At 54.2% G+C, this 14,493-nt stretch overlaps 1 protein-coding gene across 1 annotated transcript; it reads left to right on the top strand.

The window, feature by feature from the left end:
- The first annotated feature begins 7,659 nt into the window (after positions 1-7,659).
- Positions 7,660-14,467, top strand: CYHR1 (cysteine and histidine rich 1). The gene is made up of 3 exons (XM_039389948.1): positions 7,660-8,008; positions 11,891-12,665; positions 12,773-14,467. Exons 1-3 carry the CDS (start codon positions 7,788-7,790, stop codon positions 12,977-12,979), a joined length of 1,203 nt encoding a protein of 400 aa, XP_039245882.1. The 5' UTR covers positions 7,660-7,787; the 3' UTR covers positions 12,980-14,467.
- The last annotated feature ends 26 nt before the right edge of the window (positions 14,468-14,493 follow it).

Below are 14,493 nucleotides of genomic sequence, written 5' to 3'. Positions count from 1 at the left end.
CAGAGGGATCTCCACTGGAGGTTTTCTGGGATGCACCATTGCCAGGATCCTCTGGGACGTCACCCTTGGAAAAATCCGGAATAAATCCCGGCTCAGCAGATCCCAAACTAATCCCTGGGACAGGGTCGGGCCTTTCCCATCCCGCCCCGGATTAAAGCTGGATCCAGATCTGGACATCTCCCAGTTATCCCAAGGGTGGGAATCCACCTGGAATTTTGGGATGTGACCCCCCTGGAAGCTTCCGGCTCGTCCCGGAGCTCATCCCGGAGCTCATCCCGGAGCTCATCCCGGAGCTGACGCCGGATCAAGGAAGGATTTTCCCCCCTGGAGATTCCCGATCCGTCGGGAACGGCCACGGAGGATCCCCGGGGAGCAGAGATCCGGCTCTTCCCGCCCCGTCCCGATGGATCCAGAGGGATCTTGGCTGGAGGTTTTCTGGGATACGCCATCGCCGGGATCCTCCGGGATGTCACCCTTGGAAAAATCCGGAATAAATCCCGGCTGTTTGCGCTCCGGGGCCGCTCTTTCCCTCTGGATTTTGGGATGGATGGATCCAGAGGGATCTCCACTGGAGGTTTTCTGGGATGCACCATCGCCAGGATCCTCTGGGACGTCACCCTTGGAAAAATCCGGAATAAATCCCGGCTCAGCAGATCCCAAACTAATCCCTGGGACAGGGTCGGGCCTTTCCCATCCCGCCCCGGATTAAAGCTGGATCCGCATCTGGACATCTCCCAGTTATCCCAAGGGTGGGAATCCGGCTGGAATTTTGGGATGTGACCCCCCTGGAAGCTTCTGGCTCATCCCGGAGCTCATCCCGGAGCTCGTCCCGGAGCTGACGCCGGATCAAGGAAGGATTTCCCCCCCTGGAGATTCCCGATCCGTCGGGAACGGCCACGGATGATCCCCGGGGAGCAGAGATCCGGCTCTTCCCGCCCCGTCCCGATGGATCCAGAGGGATCTTGGCTGGAGGATTTCTGGGATACACCATTTTTGGGATCCTCCGGGACGTCACCCTTAGAAAAATCCGGAATAAATCCCGGCTGTTTGCGCTCCGGGGCCGCTCTTTCCCTCTGGATTTTGGGATGGATGGATCCAGAGGGATCTCCACTGGAGGTTTTCTGGGATGCACCATCGCCAGGATCCTCTGGGACGTCACCCTTGGAAAAATCCGGAATAAATCCCGGCTCAGCAGATCCCAAACTAATCCCCGGGACAGGGTCAGGCCTTTCCCATCCCGCCCCGGATTGAAGCTGGATCCGCATCTGGACATCTCCCAGTTATCCCAAGGGTGGGAATCCGGCTGGAATTTTGGGATGTGACCCCCCCGGAAGCTTCCAGTTCATCCCGGAGCTCATCCCCTGGCTCATCCCGGAGCTGACGCCGGATCAAGGAAGGATTTTCCCCCCTGGAGATTCCCGATCCGTCGGGAACGGCCACGGAGGATCCCCGGGGAGCAGAGATCCGGCTCTTCCCGCCCCGTCCCGATGGATCCAGAGGGATCTTGGCTGGAGGATTTCTGGGATACGCCATCGCCGGGATCCTCCGGGATGTCACCCTTGGAAAAATCCGGAATAAATCCCGGCTGTTTGCGCTCCGGGGCCGCTCTTTCCCTCTGGATTTTGGGATGGATGGATTGGGATCATCCTGGCTCCGTGTCCTCCCCTCGGCAGCCGTTGGAAACAACTCCCAAACTCATTTTTGCCCTAAAACCGGGAATTTTCTGGAGCGCGCCGGAAGGATCCGACGATCCCGCGGGAATCCGACGTCGATCCGCTTTGATTCCCCGGATCCCAACGGGAATAAACTGGAATAAACCAGCTTTGGATCTCCTTCGCCTGGCCCTGCTCCTCTGGCTCCTCTGGAATCCCCAATCCCGGCGTTCCGAGCTCCTCTGGAATCCCCAATCCCGGCATTCTGAGCCCTCAGAGCTGCTCCCTGATTCCTCTGGAATCCCCAATCCCAGCGTTCCGGGCTTCTCTGGAATCCCCAATCCCAGCGTTCCGAGCCCTTGGACCTGCTCCTTGGTTCCTCTGGAATCCCCAATCCCAACGTTTTGAGCTCCTCTGGAATCCCCAATCCCGGCATTCCGAGCCCTCGGAGCCGCTCCTGTTGCTCCTCTGGAATCTCCAATCGCGGCATTCTGAGCTCCTCTGGAATCCCCAATCCCGGCATTCCGAGCTCCTCTGGAATCCCCAATCCCGGCGTTCCGAGCCCTCAGAGCCGCTCCCGTTGCTTCTCTGGAATCCCCAATCCCAACGTTCCAACCTGCTCTGGAATCCCCAATCCCAGCGTTCCGAGCCCTCGGAGCCGCTCCTTGGCTCCTCTGGAATCCCCAATCCCGGCATTCCGAGCCCTCGGAGCCGCTCCTGTTGCTCCTCTGGAATCCCCAATCCCGGCATTCCGAGCTCCTCTGGAATCCCCAATCCCAGCATTCCGAGCCCTCGGAGCCGCTCCTTGGCTCCTCTGGAATCCCTGATCCCGGCGTTCTGAGCTCCTCTGGAATCCCCAATCCCGGCATTCCAAGCCCTCGGAGCCGCTCCCTGGTTCCTCTGGAATCCCCAATCCCAACGTTCCAACCTGCTCTGGAATCCCCAATCCCGGCATTCCGAGCCCTCGGAGCCGCTCCTTGGCTCCTCTGGAATCCCTGATCCCGGCGTTCTGAGCTCCTCTGGAATCCCCAATCCCGGCATTCCAAGCCCTCGGAGCCGCTCCCTGGTTCCTCTGGAATCCCCAATCCCAACGTTCCAACCTGCTCTGGAATCCCCAATCCCGGCATTCCGACCCTCAGAGCCGCTCCCTGGCTCCTCTGGAATCTCCAATCCCGGCGTTCCGAGCCCTCTGAGCAGCCGGGGAACATTCCAGCCTCGGGGATCCCCCGGAGCCGTGGGATCCAGGGATTTTGGGAAGCTTTTCCCCCCTCTTTTGGTGTCGTTCCCGTCTATTCCTGGGGGGGGGGGGGACATCTTTTTTTTTTTGATTCCCGGGGGGGAATTCCTTTCTTTTTTTTTTGGGATGGGTTCCCGTCTTCCTTTCGGGATTCCCCCCTTTTTTTTTGGGATGGGTTCCCGTCTTCCTTTTGGGATTCCCCCCTTTTTTTTTGGGATGGGTTCCCGTCTCCCTTTTGGGATTCCCCCCTTTTTTTTTGGGATGGATTCCCGTCTCCCTTTTGGGATTCCCCCCTTTTTTTTTGGGATGGATTCCCGTCTTCCTTTTGGGATTCCCCCCTTTTTTTTTGGGATGGATTCCCGTCTCCCTTTTGGGATTCCCCCCTTTTTTTTTGGGATGGATTCCCGTCTTCCTTTTGGGATTCCCCCCTTTTTTTTTTGGCATTCCCTTCTTTTTCGGAGGGATTCCCACCTTTTTTTTGGAGGGGGATATCCTCACTTTTTTTTTTTCTGGCATTCCCATCGTTTTTCTGGGATTTTTCCCGGAGCCTGGCCGGGATCCCGCAGGAATTTGAGCTCCCAGCCGAGCCATTCCCGGTATTCCCGGCCCGGAATTGGATTGGATTCCCGTGGGATGTGTGGGAAGCAGAGGAGGGAACGGGATGAAACTTTTCCCTTCCCTAATTAACCCCGGGATGAGTCCGGAGGCAAATTCCCACCTGGATAAACGGTGACAGGATCAAAAATGGGAATAAATCCTAGGAATGAATATTAGGAATAAATGTCGGGAATAAATTTTAGGAGTAAATATTAGGGATAAATATTAAGAATAAAAAATAGGAATACATAAGAGGAATAAATATTAGGAATAAATACTAGGAATAAATATTAAAAATAAATAATAAGAATAAAAAGTAGGAATAAGTAATAGGAATAAATATTAAGAATAAATACTAGGAATAAATTCAAGGAATAGATAATAGGAATAAATAATAGGAATAAATACTAGGGATAAATATTAGGAGTAAATATTAGGAATAACTATTAAGAATAAAAAATAGGAATAAATCCTAGGAATAAATATTAAAAATAGAAAATAAGAATAAATATTAGGGATAAATCCTAGGAATAAATATTAGGAATAAATATTAAGAATAAAAAATAGGAATAAAAATAATAAATATTGGGAGTAAATATTAAGAATAAATAATAATAATATTAGGAATAAATATTAGGAATAAATACTAGGAGTAACTATTAAGAATAACAAATAGGAATAAATATTAAGAGTAAATAACAGGAATAAATACTGGGAATAAATGTTAGGAATAAACATTAAGAACAAACAATAGGAATAAATACTAGGAATAAATAATAGGAATAAATATTAAGAATAAATAATATGAATAAATTCAAGGAATAAGTTCAAGGAATAAATTCAAGGAATAGATAATAGGAATAAATAATAAGAATAAATAATAGGAATAAATAGTAGGGATGAATATTAGGAATAACTATTAAGAATAAAAAATAGGAATAAATAGTAGGAATAAATACTATGATTAAACATTAAGAATAGACAATAGGAATAAATAATAGGAATAAATATTAGGGATAAATACTAGGAACAAATATTAGGAATAAATACTAGTAGTAAATATTAGGAATAAATATTAATAATAAAAATAGGGATAAATAATAATAATAAATATTAGGAATAAATATTAATAATAAATATTAGGAATAAATATTAGGAATAAATATTAGGATTAAATATCAAGAGTAAATAACACAAATAAATATTGGGAATAAATATTAGGAATAAATACTAGAAATAAATATTAGGAATAAATACCAGGAGTAAACATTAAGAATAAGCCCTAGGAACAAGTAACAGGAATATCCAGGACTAATTCCCTGGAGAAACAAACCCCCCTGTAAAGCCAGACCGGGGCGTCCCCGGGTGTTCTCCTGGGAAGAGACTCCAAACCCCTCCGCTGGGAATCCGCCCGTGAATTCCCAATTCCCAGTTCCCTGACCGGGCTCTTCTTCCCAATTCCCAGTTCCCTGACCGGGCTCTTCTTCCCAATTCCCAGTTCCCTGACCGGGCTCTTCTTCCCAATTCCCAGTTCCCTGACCGGGCTCTTCTTCCCAATTCCCAGTTCCCCTGACCGGCTCTTCTTCCCAAAGTCCCAGTTCCCTTAACCAGGCTCTCTTCCCAAGGCCCAGTTCCCTGACCAGGGCTCTTCTTTTTCCCAATTCCCCAGTATTCCGTTCCCGGACCGGGCTTCCTTCCTTCTTCTTTCCCGATTCCAGTTCCCACTGACCGGGCCTCTTTCGTTCGTCCCCGATTCCCCAGTTCCCTGACGCCCATTCCCTGACCCGGCCTTCTTCCCAATTACCCATTTCCCTGACCGGGCTCTTCTGTCCCAATTCCCAGTTGCCCTGACCGGGCTCTTCTTCCCAATTCCCATTTCCCTGACCGGGCTCTTCTTCCCGATTCCCAGTTCCCTGACCGGGCTCTTCTTCCCAATTCCCAGTTCCCTGACCGGGCTCTTCTTCCCAATTCCCAGTTCCCTGACCGGGCTCTTCTTCCCCATTCCCATTTCCCTGACCAGGCTCTTCTTCCCCATTCCCAGTTCCCTGACCGGTCTCTTCTTCCCAATTCCCAGTTCCCTGACTGGGCTCTTCTTCCCAATTCCCAGTTCCCTGACCGGGCTCTTCTTCCCAATTCCCGATTCCCAGTGCTGGGACCCCCTGACCGGGCTCTTCTTCCCCATTCCCGGTTCCCTGACCGGGCTCTTCTTCCCGATTCCCAGTTCCCTGACCGGGCTCTTCTTCCCAATTCCCAGTTCGCTGACCGGGCTCTTCTTCCCAATTCCCAGTTCCCTGACCGGGCTCTTCTTCCCAATTCCCAGTTCCCTGACCGGGCTCTTCTTCCCGATTCCCAGTGCTGGGACCCCCTGACCGGGCTCTTCTTCCCCATTCCCAGTTCCCTGACCAGGCTCTTCTTCCCGATTCCCAGTTCCCTGACCAGGCTCTTCTTCCCCATTCCCGGTTCCCTGACCGGGCTCTTCTTCCCGATTCCCATTTCCCTGACTGGGCTCTTCTTCCCAATTCCCAGTTCCCTGACCGGGCTCTTCTTCCCGATTCCCATTTCCCTGACCGGGCTCTTCTTCCCAATTCCCAGTTCCCTGACTGGGCTCTTCTTCCCAATTCCCAGTTCCCTGACCGGGCTCTTCTTCCCAATTCCCAGTTCCCTGACCGGGCTCTTCTTCCCAATTCCCAGTTCCCTGACCGGGCTCTTCTTCCCAATTCCCAGTTCCCTGACCGGGCTCTTCTTCCCAATTCCCAGTTCCCTGACCGGGACCGGGGCTCTTCTTCCAATTCCCAGTCGTCCTGACCCGTGGCTCTTCTTCCCACTTCCCAGTCCCTTGTACGGGGCTCTTCTTCCACCATTCCCCGTTTCCCTGACCAGGACTCTTCTTCCCGATTCCCAGTTCCCTGACCGGGCTCTTCTTCCCGATTCCCAGTTCCCTGACCGGGCTCTTCTTCCAAATCCCAGTTCCCTGACCGGGCTCTTCTTCCCAATTCCCAGTTCCCTGACCGGGCTCTTCTTCCCAATTCCCAGTTCTCTGACCAGGCTCTTCTTCCCCATTCCCAGTTCCCTGACCGGGCTCTTCTTCCCGATTCCCAGTTCCCTGACCGGGCTCTTCTTCCCGATTCCCAGTTCCCTGACCGGGCTCTTCTTCCCGATTCCCAGTTCCCTGACCAGGCTCTTCTTCCCGATTCCCAGTTCCCTGACTGGGCTCTTCTTCCCAATTCCCAGTTCCCTGACTGGGCTCTTCTTCCCAATTCCCAGTTCCCTGACTGGGCTCTTCTTCCCAATTCCCAGTGCTGGGACTCCCTGACCGGGCTCTTCTTCCCAATTCCCAGTTCCCTGACCAGGCTCTTCTTCCCAATTCCCAGTTCCCAGACCGGGCTCTTCTTCCCGATTCCCATTTCCCTGACCAGGCTCTTCTTCCCGATTCCCGGTTCCCTGACCGGGCTCATCTTCCCAATTCCCAGTTCCCTGACCGGGCTCTTCTTCCCGATTCCCGGTTCCCTGACTGGGCTCTTCTTCCCAATTCCCGGTTCCCTGACCGGGCTCTTCTTCCCAATTCCCAGTTCCCTGACCGGGCTCTTCTTCCCCAAATCCATGGAGAGCCCCAAAAACTGATCCCAGACACCCCAAATCCATGGAGAGCCCCAAAAACTGATCCCAGACACCCCAAATCCATGGAGAGCCACAGAAACTGATACAGGACACCCCAAATCCATTGAGAGCAAACCCCCCCTGGTGAAGCCAGACCGGGGCGTCCCCAGGTGTTCTCCTGGGAAGAGACTCCCAACCTGCCTGCCAGGAATCCACCTGTGAATTCCCGATTCCCGTTTCCCTGACCGGGCTCTTCTTCCCAATTCCCAGTTTCCTGACCGGGCTCTTCTTCCAATTCCCGGTTCCCTGACCGGGCTCTTCTTCCCGATTCCCAGTTCCCTGACCGGGCTCTTCTTCCCGATTCCCAGTTCCCTGACTGGGCTCTTCTTCCCAATTCCCAGTGCTGGGACCCCCTGACCAGGTTCTTCTTCCCAATTCCCAGTTCCCTGACCGAGCTCTTCTTCCCGATTCCCATTTCCCTGACCAGGCTCTTCTTCCCGATTCCCGGTTCCCTGACTGGGCTCTTCTTCCCAATTCCCGGTTCCCTGACCGGGATCTTCTTCCCAATTCCCGGTTCCCTGACCGGGCTCTTCTTCCCCATTCCCAGTTCCCTGACCGGGCTCTTCTTCCCCATTCCCGATTCCCGGTCCCCTGAGGCCTCTCCCTCCCCGTGTGTGTCCCCGCCGTGCACCAACGGGCACCTGATGTGCGCCGGCTGCTTCATCCACCTGCTGGCGGACGCGCGGCTGACGGAGGAGAAGGCGACCTGCCCCAAATGCCGCTGCGAGATCAGCAAGAGCCTGTGCTGCCGCAACCTGGCCGTGGAGAAGGCCGTCAGCGAGCTGCCCTCCGAGTGCGGCTTCTGCGCCCAGCAGTTCCCCCGCTCCCTGCTCGAGAGGCACCAGAAGGAGGAGTGCCAGGACCGGTCAGCGGGGACGGGGAGGGACGGGCCGAGGGTCGCGGCGGTTTCGGGAGTTGGCGGTGGTGGGGTCGGGGTGGGGGGGGAGATGTTTCGGTGGCTCCGTCGAGGCTTTGGTGTGGGGTGTTCCCGTTCTGAAGTCCGTCCCTGGTGGGATCGCAGCTGCTTGGGAAGCGATGGAGTCGTGGCGGAGGCAGTTCCTCCTCTAGCCCCTGGCACGGGGTGTTCCCGCTCCAAAATTCCCCCTTGGCATCATCATCCCACCTCCCTGGGAAGCCCTGAGTCAGCTCCAGAGTCAGTTCCCTCTCCAGGCCCTGGCACGGGGTGTTCCCGTTCCAAAATTCCCCCTTGGCATCATCCAACTTCCTTGGGAAGCTCTGAGGTGGCTTCACGACCATGGCAAAGCCAGTTCTCTCTCCAGGCCCTGGCACAGGGTCTTCCCACCCCAAAATTCCCCCTTGGCATCATCCCACCTCCTTGGGAAGCCCTGAGTCAGCTCCAGAGTCATGGCAAAGGCAGATCCCTCTCCAGGCCCTGGCACAGGGTGTTCTCATTCCAAAATTCCTCCCTGGCACTATCCCACCTCCTTGGGAAGTGATGGAGTCGTGGCGGAGGCAGTTCCTCCTCTAGCCCCTGGCACGGGGTGTTCCCGTTCCAGAATTCCCCCTTGGCATCATCCAACTTCCTTGGGGAGCTCTGAGGTGGCTTCACACCCATGGCAAAGCCAGTTCTCTCTCCAGGCCCTGGCACAGGGTCTTCCCACCCCAAAATTCCCCTCTGGCATCATCCCACCTCCTTGGGAAGTGATGGAGCCAGCTCTGGAGTCGTGGCAAAGGCAGTTCCGTCTCCAGGCCCTGGCAAGGGGTGTTCTCATCCCAAAATTCCCTTCCCAGCAGGATCCCACCTCCTTGGGGAGCTCTGAGGTGGCTTCACGACCATGGCAAAGGCAGTTCTCTCTCCAGGCCCTGGCACAGGGTCTTCCCACCCCAAAATTCCCCTCTGGCATCATCCCAGCTCCTTGGGAAGCAGTGGAGGTTTGGGAAAGGGCCCGGAGCCACGTTGGCATCCAGCAGAACCCGGCTCTGGTTCCCTCCTTTCCCGTGGCCACACCCTGCCACGCCCAGTTGGCCTCTCCCATGGGAATCCATCCCACTCCAACTGCACCACTGGTGGTTTTCCATGTCTCTCCCACATTCCCAAGCCTTGATTTTGCATCCAGCTGCACCACCGATGGTTTTCCATGTCTCTCCCAGATTCCCAAGCCTTCCTTCTGGATCCAGCTGCACCACTGCTGGTTTTCCATGTCTCTCCCAGATTTCCCAGTCTTGCTTCTGGATCTGGATACCACTGATGGTTTTCCATGTCTCTCCCACATTCCCAAGCCTTACTTTTGCACCCACCTGCACCACTGGTGGTTTTCCATGTCTCTCCCACATTCCCAAACCTTGCTGTGCCACTGATGGTTTTCCACGTCTCTCCCAGATTTCCCAATCTTCTTTCTGTATCCAGCTGCTTCAGATGGTGGTTTTCCACGTCTCTCCCATTCCTAAGCCTTGATTTTGCATCCAACTGCACCACTGGTGGTTTTCCATGTCTCTCCCAGATTTCCCAGTCTTGCTTCTGGATCTGGATACCACCGATGGTTTTCCACATCTCTCCCAGATTCCCAAGCCTTGATTTTGCATCCAGCTGCACCACTGATGGTTTTCCACGTCTCTCCCGGATTCCCAAGCCTTGCTGTGCCACTGATGCTTTTCCATGTCTCTCCCAGATTCCCAAGCCTTCCTTCTGCATCCAGCTGCACCACTGATGGTTTTCCATGTCTCTCCCACATTCCCAAGCCTTGCTGTGCCACTGATGGTTTTCCATGTCTCTCCCACATTATCCAGTCTTGCTTCTGGATCCAACTGCACCACTGGTGGTTTTCCATGTCTCCCCCACATTCCCAAGCCTTGCTGTGCCACTGGTGGTTTTCCATGTCTCTCCCACATTCCCAAGCCTTGCTTCTGGATCCAACTGCACCACTGGTGGTTTTCCATGTCTCCCCCACATTCCCAAGCCTTGCTTTTACATCCAGGTGCACCACTGATGGTTTTCCATGTCTCTCCCAGATTTCCCAGTCTTGCTTCTGGATCTGGCTACCACTGCTGGTTTTCCACATCTCTCCCAGATTCCCAAGCCTTGCTGTGCCACTGCTGGTTTTCCATGTCTCTCCCAGATTTCCCAGTCTTGCTGTGCCACTGGTGGTTTTCCATGTCTCTCCTACATTATCCAGCCTTGCTTCTGGATCCAACTGCACCACTGATGGTTTTCCATGTCTCTCCCAGATTCCCAAACCTTGCTGTGTCACTGATGGTTTTCCACGTCTCTCCCACATTCCCAAGCCTTGCTTTTGCATCCAGCTGCACCACTGATGGTTTTCCATGTCTCTCCCACATTCCCAAGCCTTGCTCTGCCACTGATGGTTTTCCATGTCTCTCCCACATTCCCAGTCTTGCTTCTGGATCTGGCTACCACTGATGGTTTTCCACATCTCTCCCAGATTCCCAAGCCTTGCTTTTGCATCCAGCTGCACCACTGGTGGTTTTCCATGTCTCTCCCACATTCCCAAGCCTTGCTGTGCCACTGGTGGTTTTCCACAGCTCTCCCACATTTCCCAGTCTTCCTTCTGTATCCAGCTGATGGTTTTCCACGTCTCTCCCAGATTTCCCAGTCTTGCTGTGCCACTGGTGGTTTTCCCTGTCTCCCAGATTCCCAAGCCTTGCTTCTGGATCCAACTGCACCACTGATGGTTTTCCACATCTCTCCCAGATTCCCAAGCCATGCTCTGCCACTGATGGTTTTCCATGTCTCTCCCAGATTTCCCAGTCTTGCTTCTGGATCTGGCTACCAGTGATGGTTTTCCATGTCTCTCCCACATTCCCAAGCCTTCCTTCTGCATCGAGGTGCACCACTGATGGTTTTCCATGTCTCTCCCAGATTTCCCAATCTTCTTTCTGTATCCAGCTGCTTCAGATGGTGGTTTTCCACGTCTCTCCCATTCCCAAGCCTTGCTTTTGCATCCAGCTGCACCACTGATGGTTTTCCATGTCTCTCCCACATTCCCAAGCCTTGCTGTGCCACTGATGGTTTTCCATGTCTCTCCCAGATTCCCAAGCCTTGCTGTGCCACTGATGGTTTTCCATGTCTCTCCCACATTTCCCAGTCTTCCTTCTGTATCCAGCTGATGGTTTTCCATGTCTCTCCCAGATTTCCCAGTCTTGCTGTGCCACTGGTGGTTTTCCCTGTCTCCCAGATTCCCAAGCCTTGCTTCTGGATCCAACTGCACCACTGATGGTTTTCCACATCTCTCCCAGATTCCCAAGCCATGCTCTGCCACTGATGTCTTGCTTCTGGATCTGGCTACCAGTGATGGTTTTCCATGTCTCTCCCACATTTCCCAGTCTTGCTTCTGGATCTGGCTACCAGTGATGGTTTTCCATGTCTCTCCCACATTCCCAAGCCTTGCTGTGTCACTGATGGTTTTCCATGTCTCTCCCAGATTCCCAAGCCTTGCTTTTGCACCCACCTGCACCACTGATGGTTTTCCATGTCTCTCCCACATTCCCAAGCCTTGCTTCTGGATCCAGCTGCACCACTGGTGGTTTTCCACATCTCTCCCACATTCCCAAGCCTTGCTGTGCCACTGGTGGTTTTCCACGTCTCTCCCACATTCCCAAGCCTTGCTTTTGCACCCAGCTGATGCTTTCCCACCCCTCTCCCATCCTTCCCCAACCTCTCTTTGCGATCCCTCCTCCCTTCCCGCCGCCGTCCCCGCCGGCTCCACCTCATTCCCTCCCTTCCCCGCCCCTGCCCTGACGGTTTTCCCGCGCGTTCCCTGTTTTCCAGGGTGACCCAGTGCAAGTACAAGCGGATCGGGTGCCCCTGGCAGGGCCCCTACCACGAGCTGACGGTGCACGAGGCCGAGTGCACCCACCCCACCAAGACGGGCAACGAGCTCATGGAGATCCTGGACGAGATGGACCAAACGAGGAAGAAGGAGATGCAGCTCTACGACAGCATCTTCAGCCTGCTCAGCTTCGAGAAGATCGGCTACACAGGTAGCCGGCGATCCCGGGGATCCCGCTCGGCCCCACGGATTGGGGGCCTGGGGGCTCCTCAGCCCTTTCTCACAAACCCCCGTGGCTCCTCATCCCCTGGGGACTCCTCATCCCCTTCCCACAAACCCTGGTGTCTCCTCAGCCCCTTCCCACAAACCCTGGTGGCTCCTCAGCCCCTTCCCACACACCCTGGTGTCTCCTCAGCCCCTTCCCACACACCCTGGTGGCTCCTCAGCCCCTTCCCAAAATTCCCACAAACCCCCGTGGCTCCTCATCCCCTGGTGGCTCCTCATCCCCTTCTACAAACCCCGGTGGCTCCTCGTCCCCTGGGGGCTCCTCATCCCCTTCCCACAGACCCCCGTGGCTCCTCATCCCCTGGGGGCTCCTCATCCCCTTCTACAAACCCCGGTGGCTCCTCATCCCCTGGGGGCTCCTCATCCCCTTCCCACAAACCCTGGTGGCTCCTCAACCCCTTCCCACACACCCTGGTGGCTTCTCAACCCCTTCCCACACACCCTGGTGGCTCCTCAGCCCCTTCCCACAAACCCTGGTGGCTCCTCATCCCCGTCACAAACCCCCGGTGCTCCGCATCCCCTGGGGCTCCGCAATCCCTGCCCACAAAACCCGTGGCGCCTCATCCACTGGTGGCTTCTCAACCCCTTCCCACAAACCCTGGTGGCTCCTCATCCCCTTCCCACAAACCCCCGTGGCTCCTCATCCCCTGCTGGCTCCTCATCCCCTTCCCACAAACCCCCGTGGCTCCTCAACCCCTTCCCACAAACCCTGGTGGCTCCTCAGCCCCTTCCTGGAATGTTGTAGGACCCTGATGAGTCCTTTGGGATCTGGGGATGGTTCCTGGAATGTTGTAGGACCCTGATGAGTCCTTTGGGATCTGGGGATGGTCCCTGGAATGTTGTAGGACCCTGATGAGTCCTTTGGGATCTGGGGCTGGTCCCTGGAATGTTGTAGGACCCTGATGAGTCCTTTGGGATCTGGGAATGTTCCAGGAGTGTTGTAGGACCCTGATGAGTCCTTTGGGATCTGGGGATGGTTCCAGGAATGTTGTAGGACCCTGATGAGTCCTTTGGGATCTGGGGATGGTCCCTGGAATGTTGTAGGACCCTGATGAGTCCTTTGGGATCTGGGGATGGTCCCTGGAATGTTGTAGGACCCTGCTGAGTCCCTTTGGGATCTGGGAATGTTCCAGGAATGTTGTAGGACCCTGATGAGTCCCTTTGGGATCTGGGGATGGTCCCTGGAATGTTGTAGGACCCTGATGAGTCCTTTGGGATCTGTTGCTGGTCCCTGGAATGTTGTAGGACCCTGATGAGTCCCTTTGGGATCTGTTGCTGGTCCCTGGAATGTTGTAGGACCCTGATGAGTCCTTTGGGATCTGGGGATGGTCCCTGGAATGTTGTAGGACCCCGATGAGTCCTTTGGGATCTGGGGATGGTCCAGGAATGTTGTAGGACCCTGATGAGTCCTTTGGGATCTGGGAATGTTCCAGGAGTGTTGTAGGACCCTGATGAGTCCCTTTGGGATCTGGGGATGGTTCCTGGAATGTTGTAGGACCCTGATGAGTCCCTTTGGGATCTGTTGCTGGTCCCTGGAATGTTGTAGGACCCTGATGAGTCCCTTTGGGATCTGGGGATGGTCCCTGGAATGTTGTAGGACCCCGATGAGTCCTTTGGGATCTGTTGCTGGTTCCTGGAATGTTGTAGGACCCTGATGAGTCCCTTTGGGATCTGGGGATGGTCCTGGAATGTTGTAGGACTCTGATGAGTCCTTTGGGATCTGGGGATGGTCCTGGAATGTTGTAGGACCCTGATGAGTCCCTTTGGGATCTGGGAATGGCTCCAGGAATGTTGTAGAACCCTGATGAGTCCTTTGGGATCTGGGGATGGTCCTGGAACGTTGTAGGACCCTGATGAGTCCCTTTGGGATCTGGGGATGGCTCCAGGAATGTTGTAGGACCCTGATGAGTCCCTTTGGGATCTGGGGATGGTCCCTGGAATGTTGTAGGACCCTGATGAGTCCTTTGGGATCTGGGGCTGGTCCTGGAATGTTGTAGGACCCTGATGAGTCCTTTGGGATCTGTTGCTGGTCCCTGGAATGTTGTAGGACCCTGATGAGTCCTTTGGGATCTGGGAATGTTCCAGGAATGTTGTAGGACCCTGATGAGTCCTTTGGGATCTGTTGCTGGTTCCTGGAATGTTGTAGGACCCTGATGAGTCCTTTGGGATCTGGGGCTGGTCCCTGGAATGTTGTAGGACCCTGATGAGTCCCTTTGGGATCTGGGAATGTTCCAGGAATGTTGTAGGACCCTGATGAGTCCTTTGGGATCTGGGGATGGCTCCAGGAATGTTGTAGGACCCTGATGAGTCCTTTGGG

Source organism: Pipra filicauda, unplaced genomic scaffold, assembly GCF_003945595.2.
Source record: "Pipra filicauda isolate LSUMZ 115617 unplaced genomic scaffold, ASM394559v2 scaffold1271_size20202_pilon, whole genome shotgun sequence".
NCBI classification, from domain to species: domain Eukaryota; kingdom Metazoa; phylum Chordata; class Aves; order Passeriformes; family Pipridae; genus Pipra; species Pipra filicauda.
This window is presented reverse-complemented; position numbering and strand designations above follow the sequence as displayed.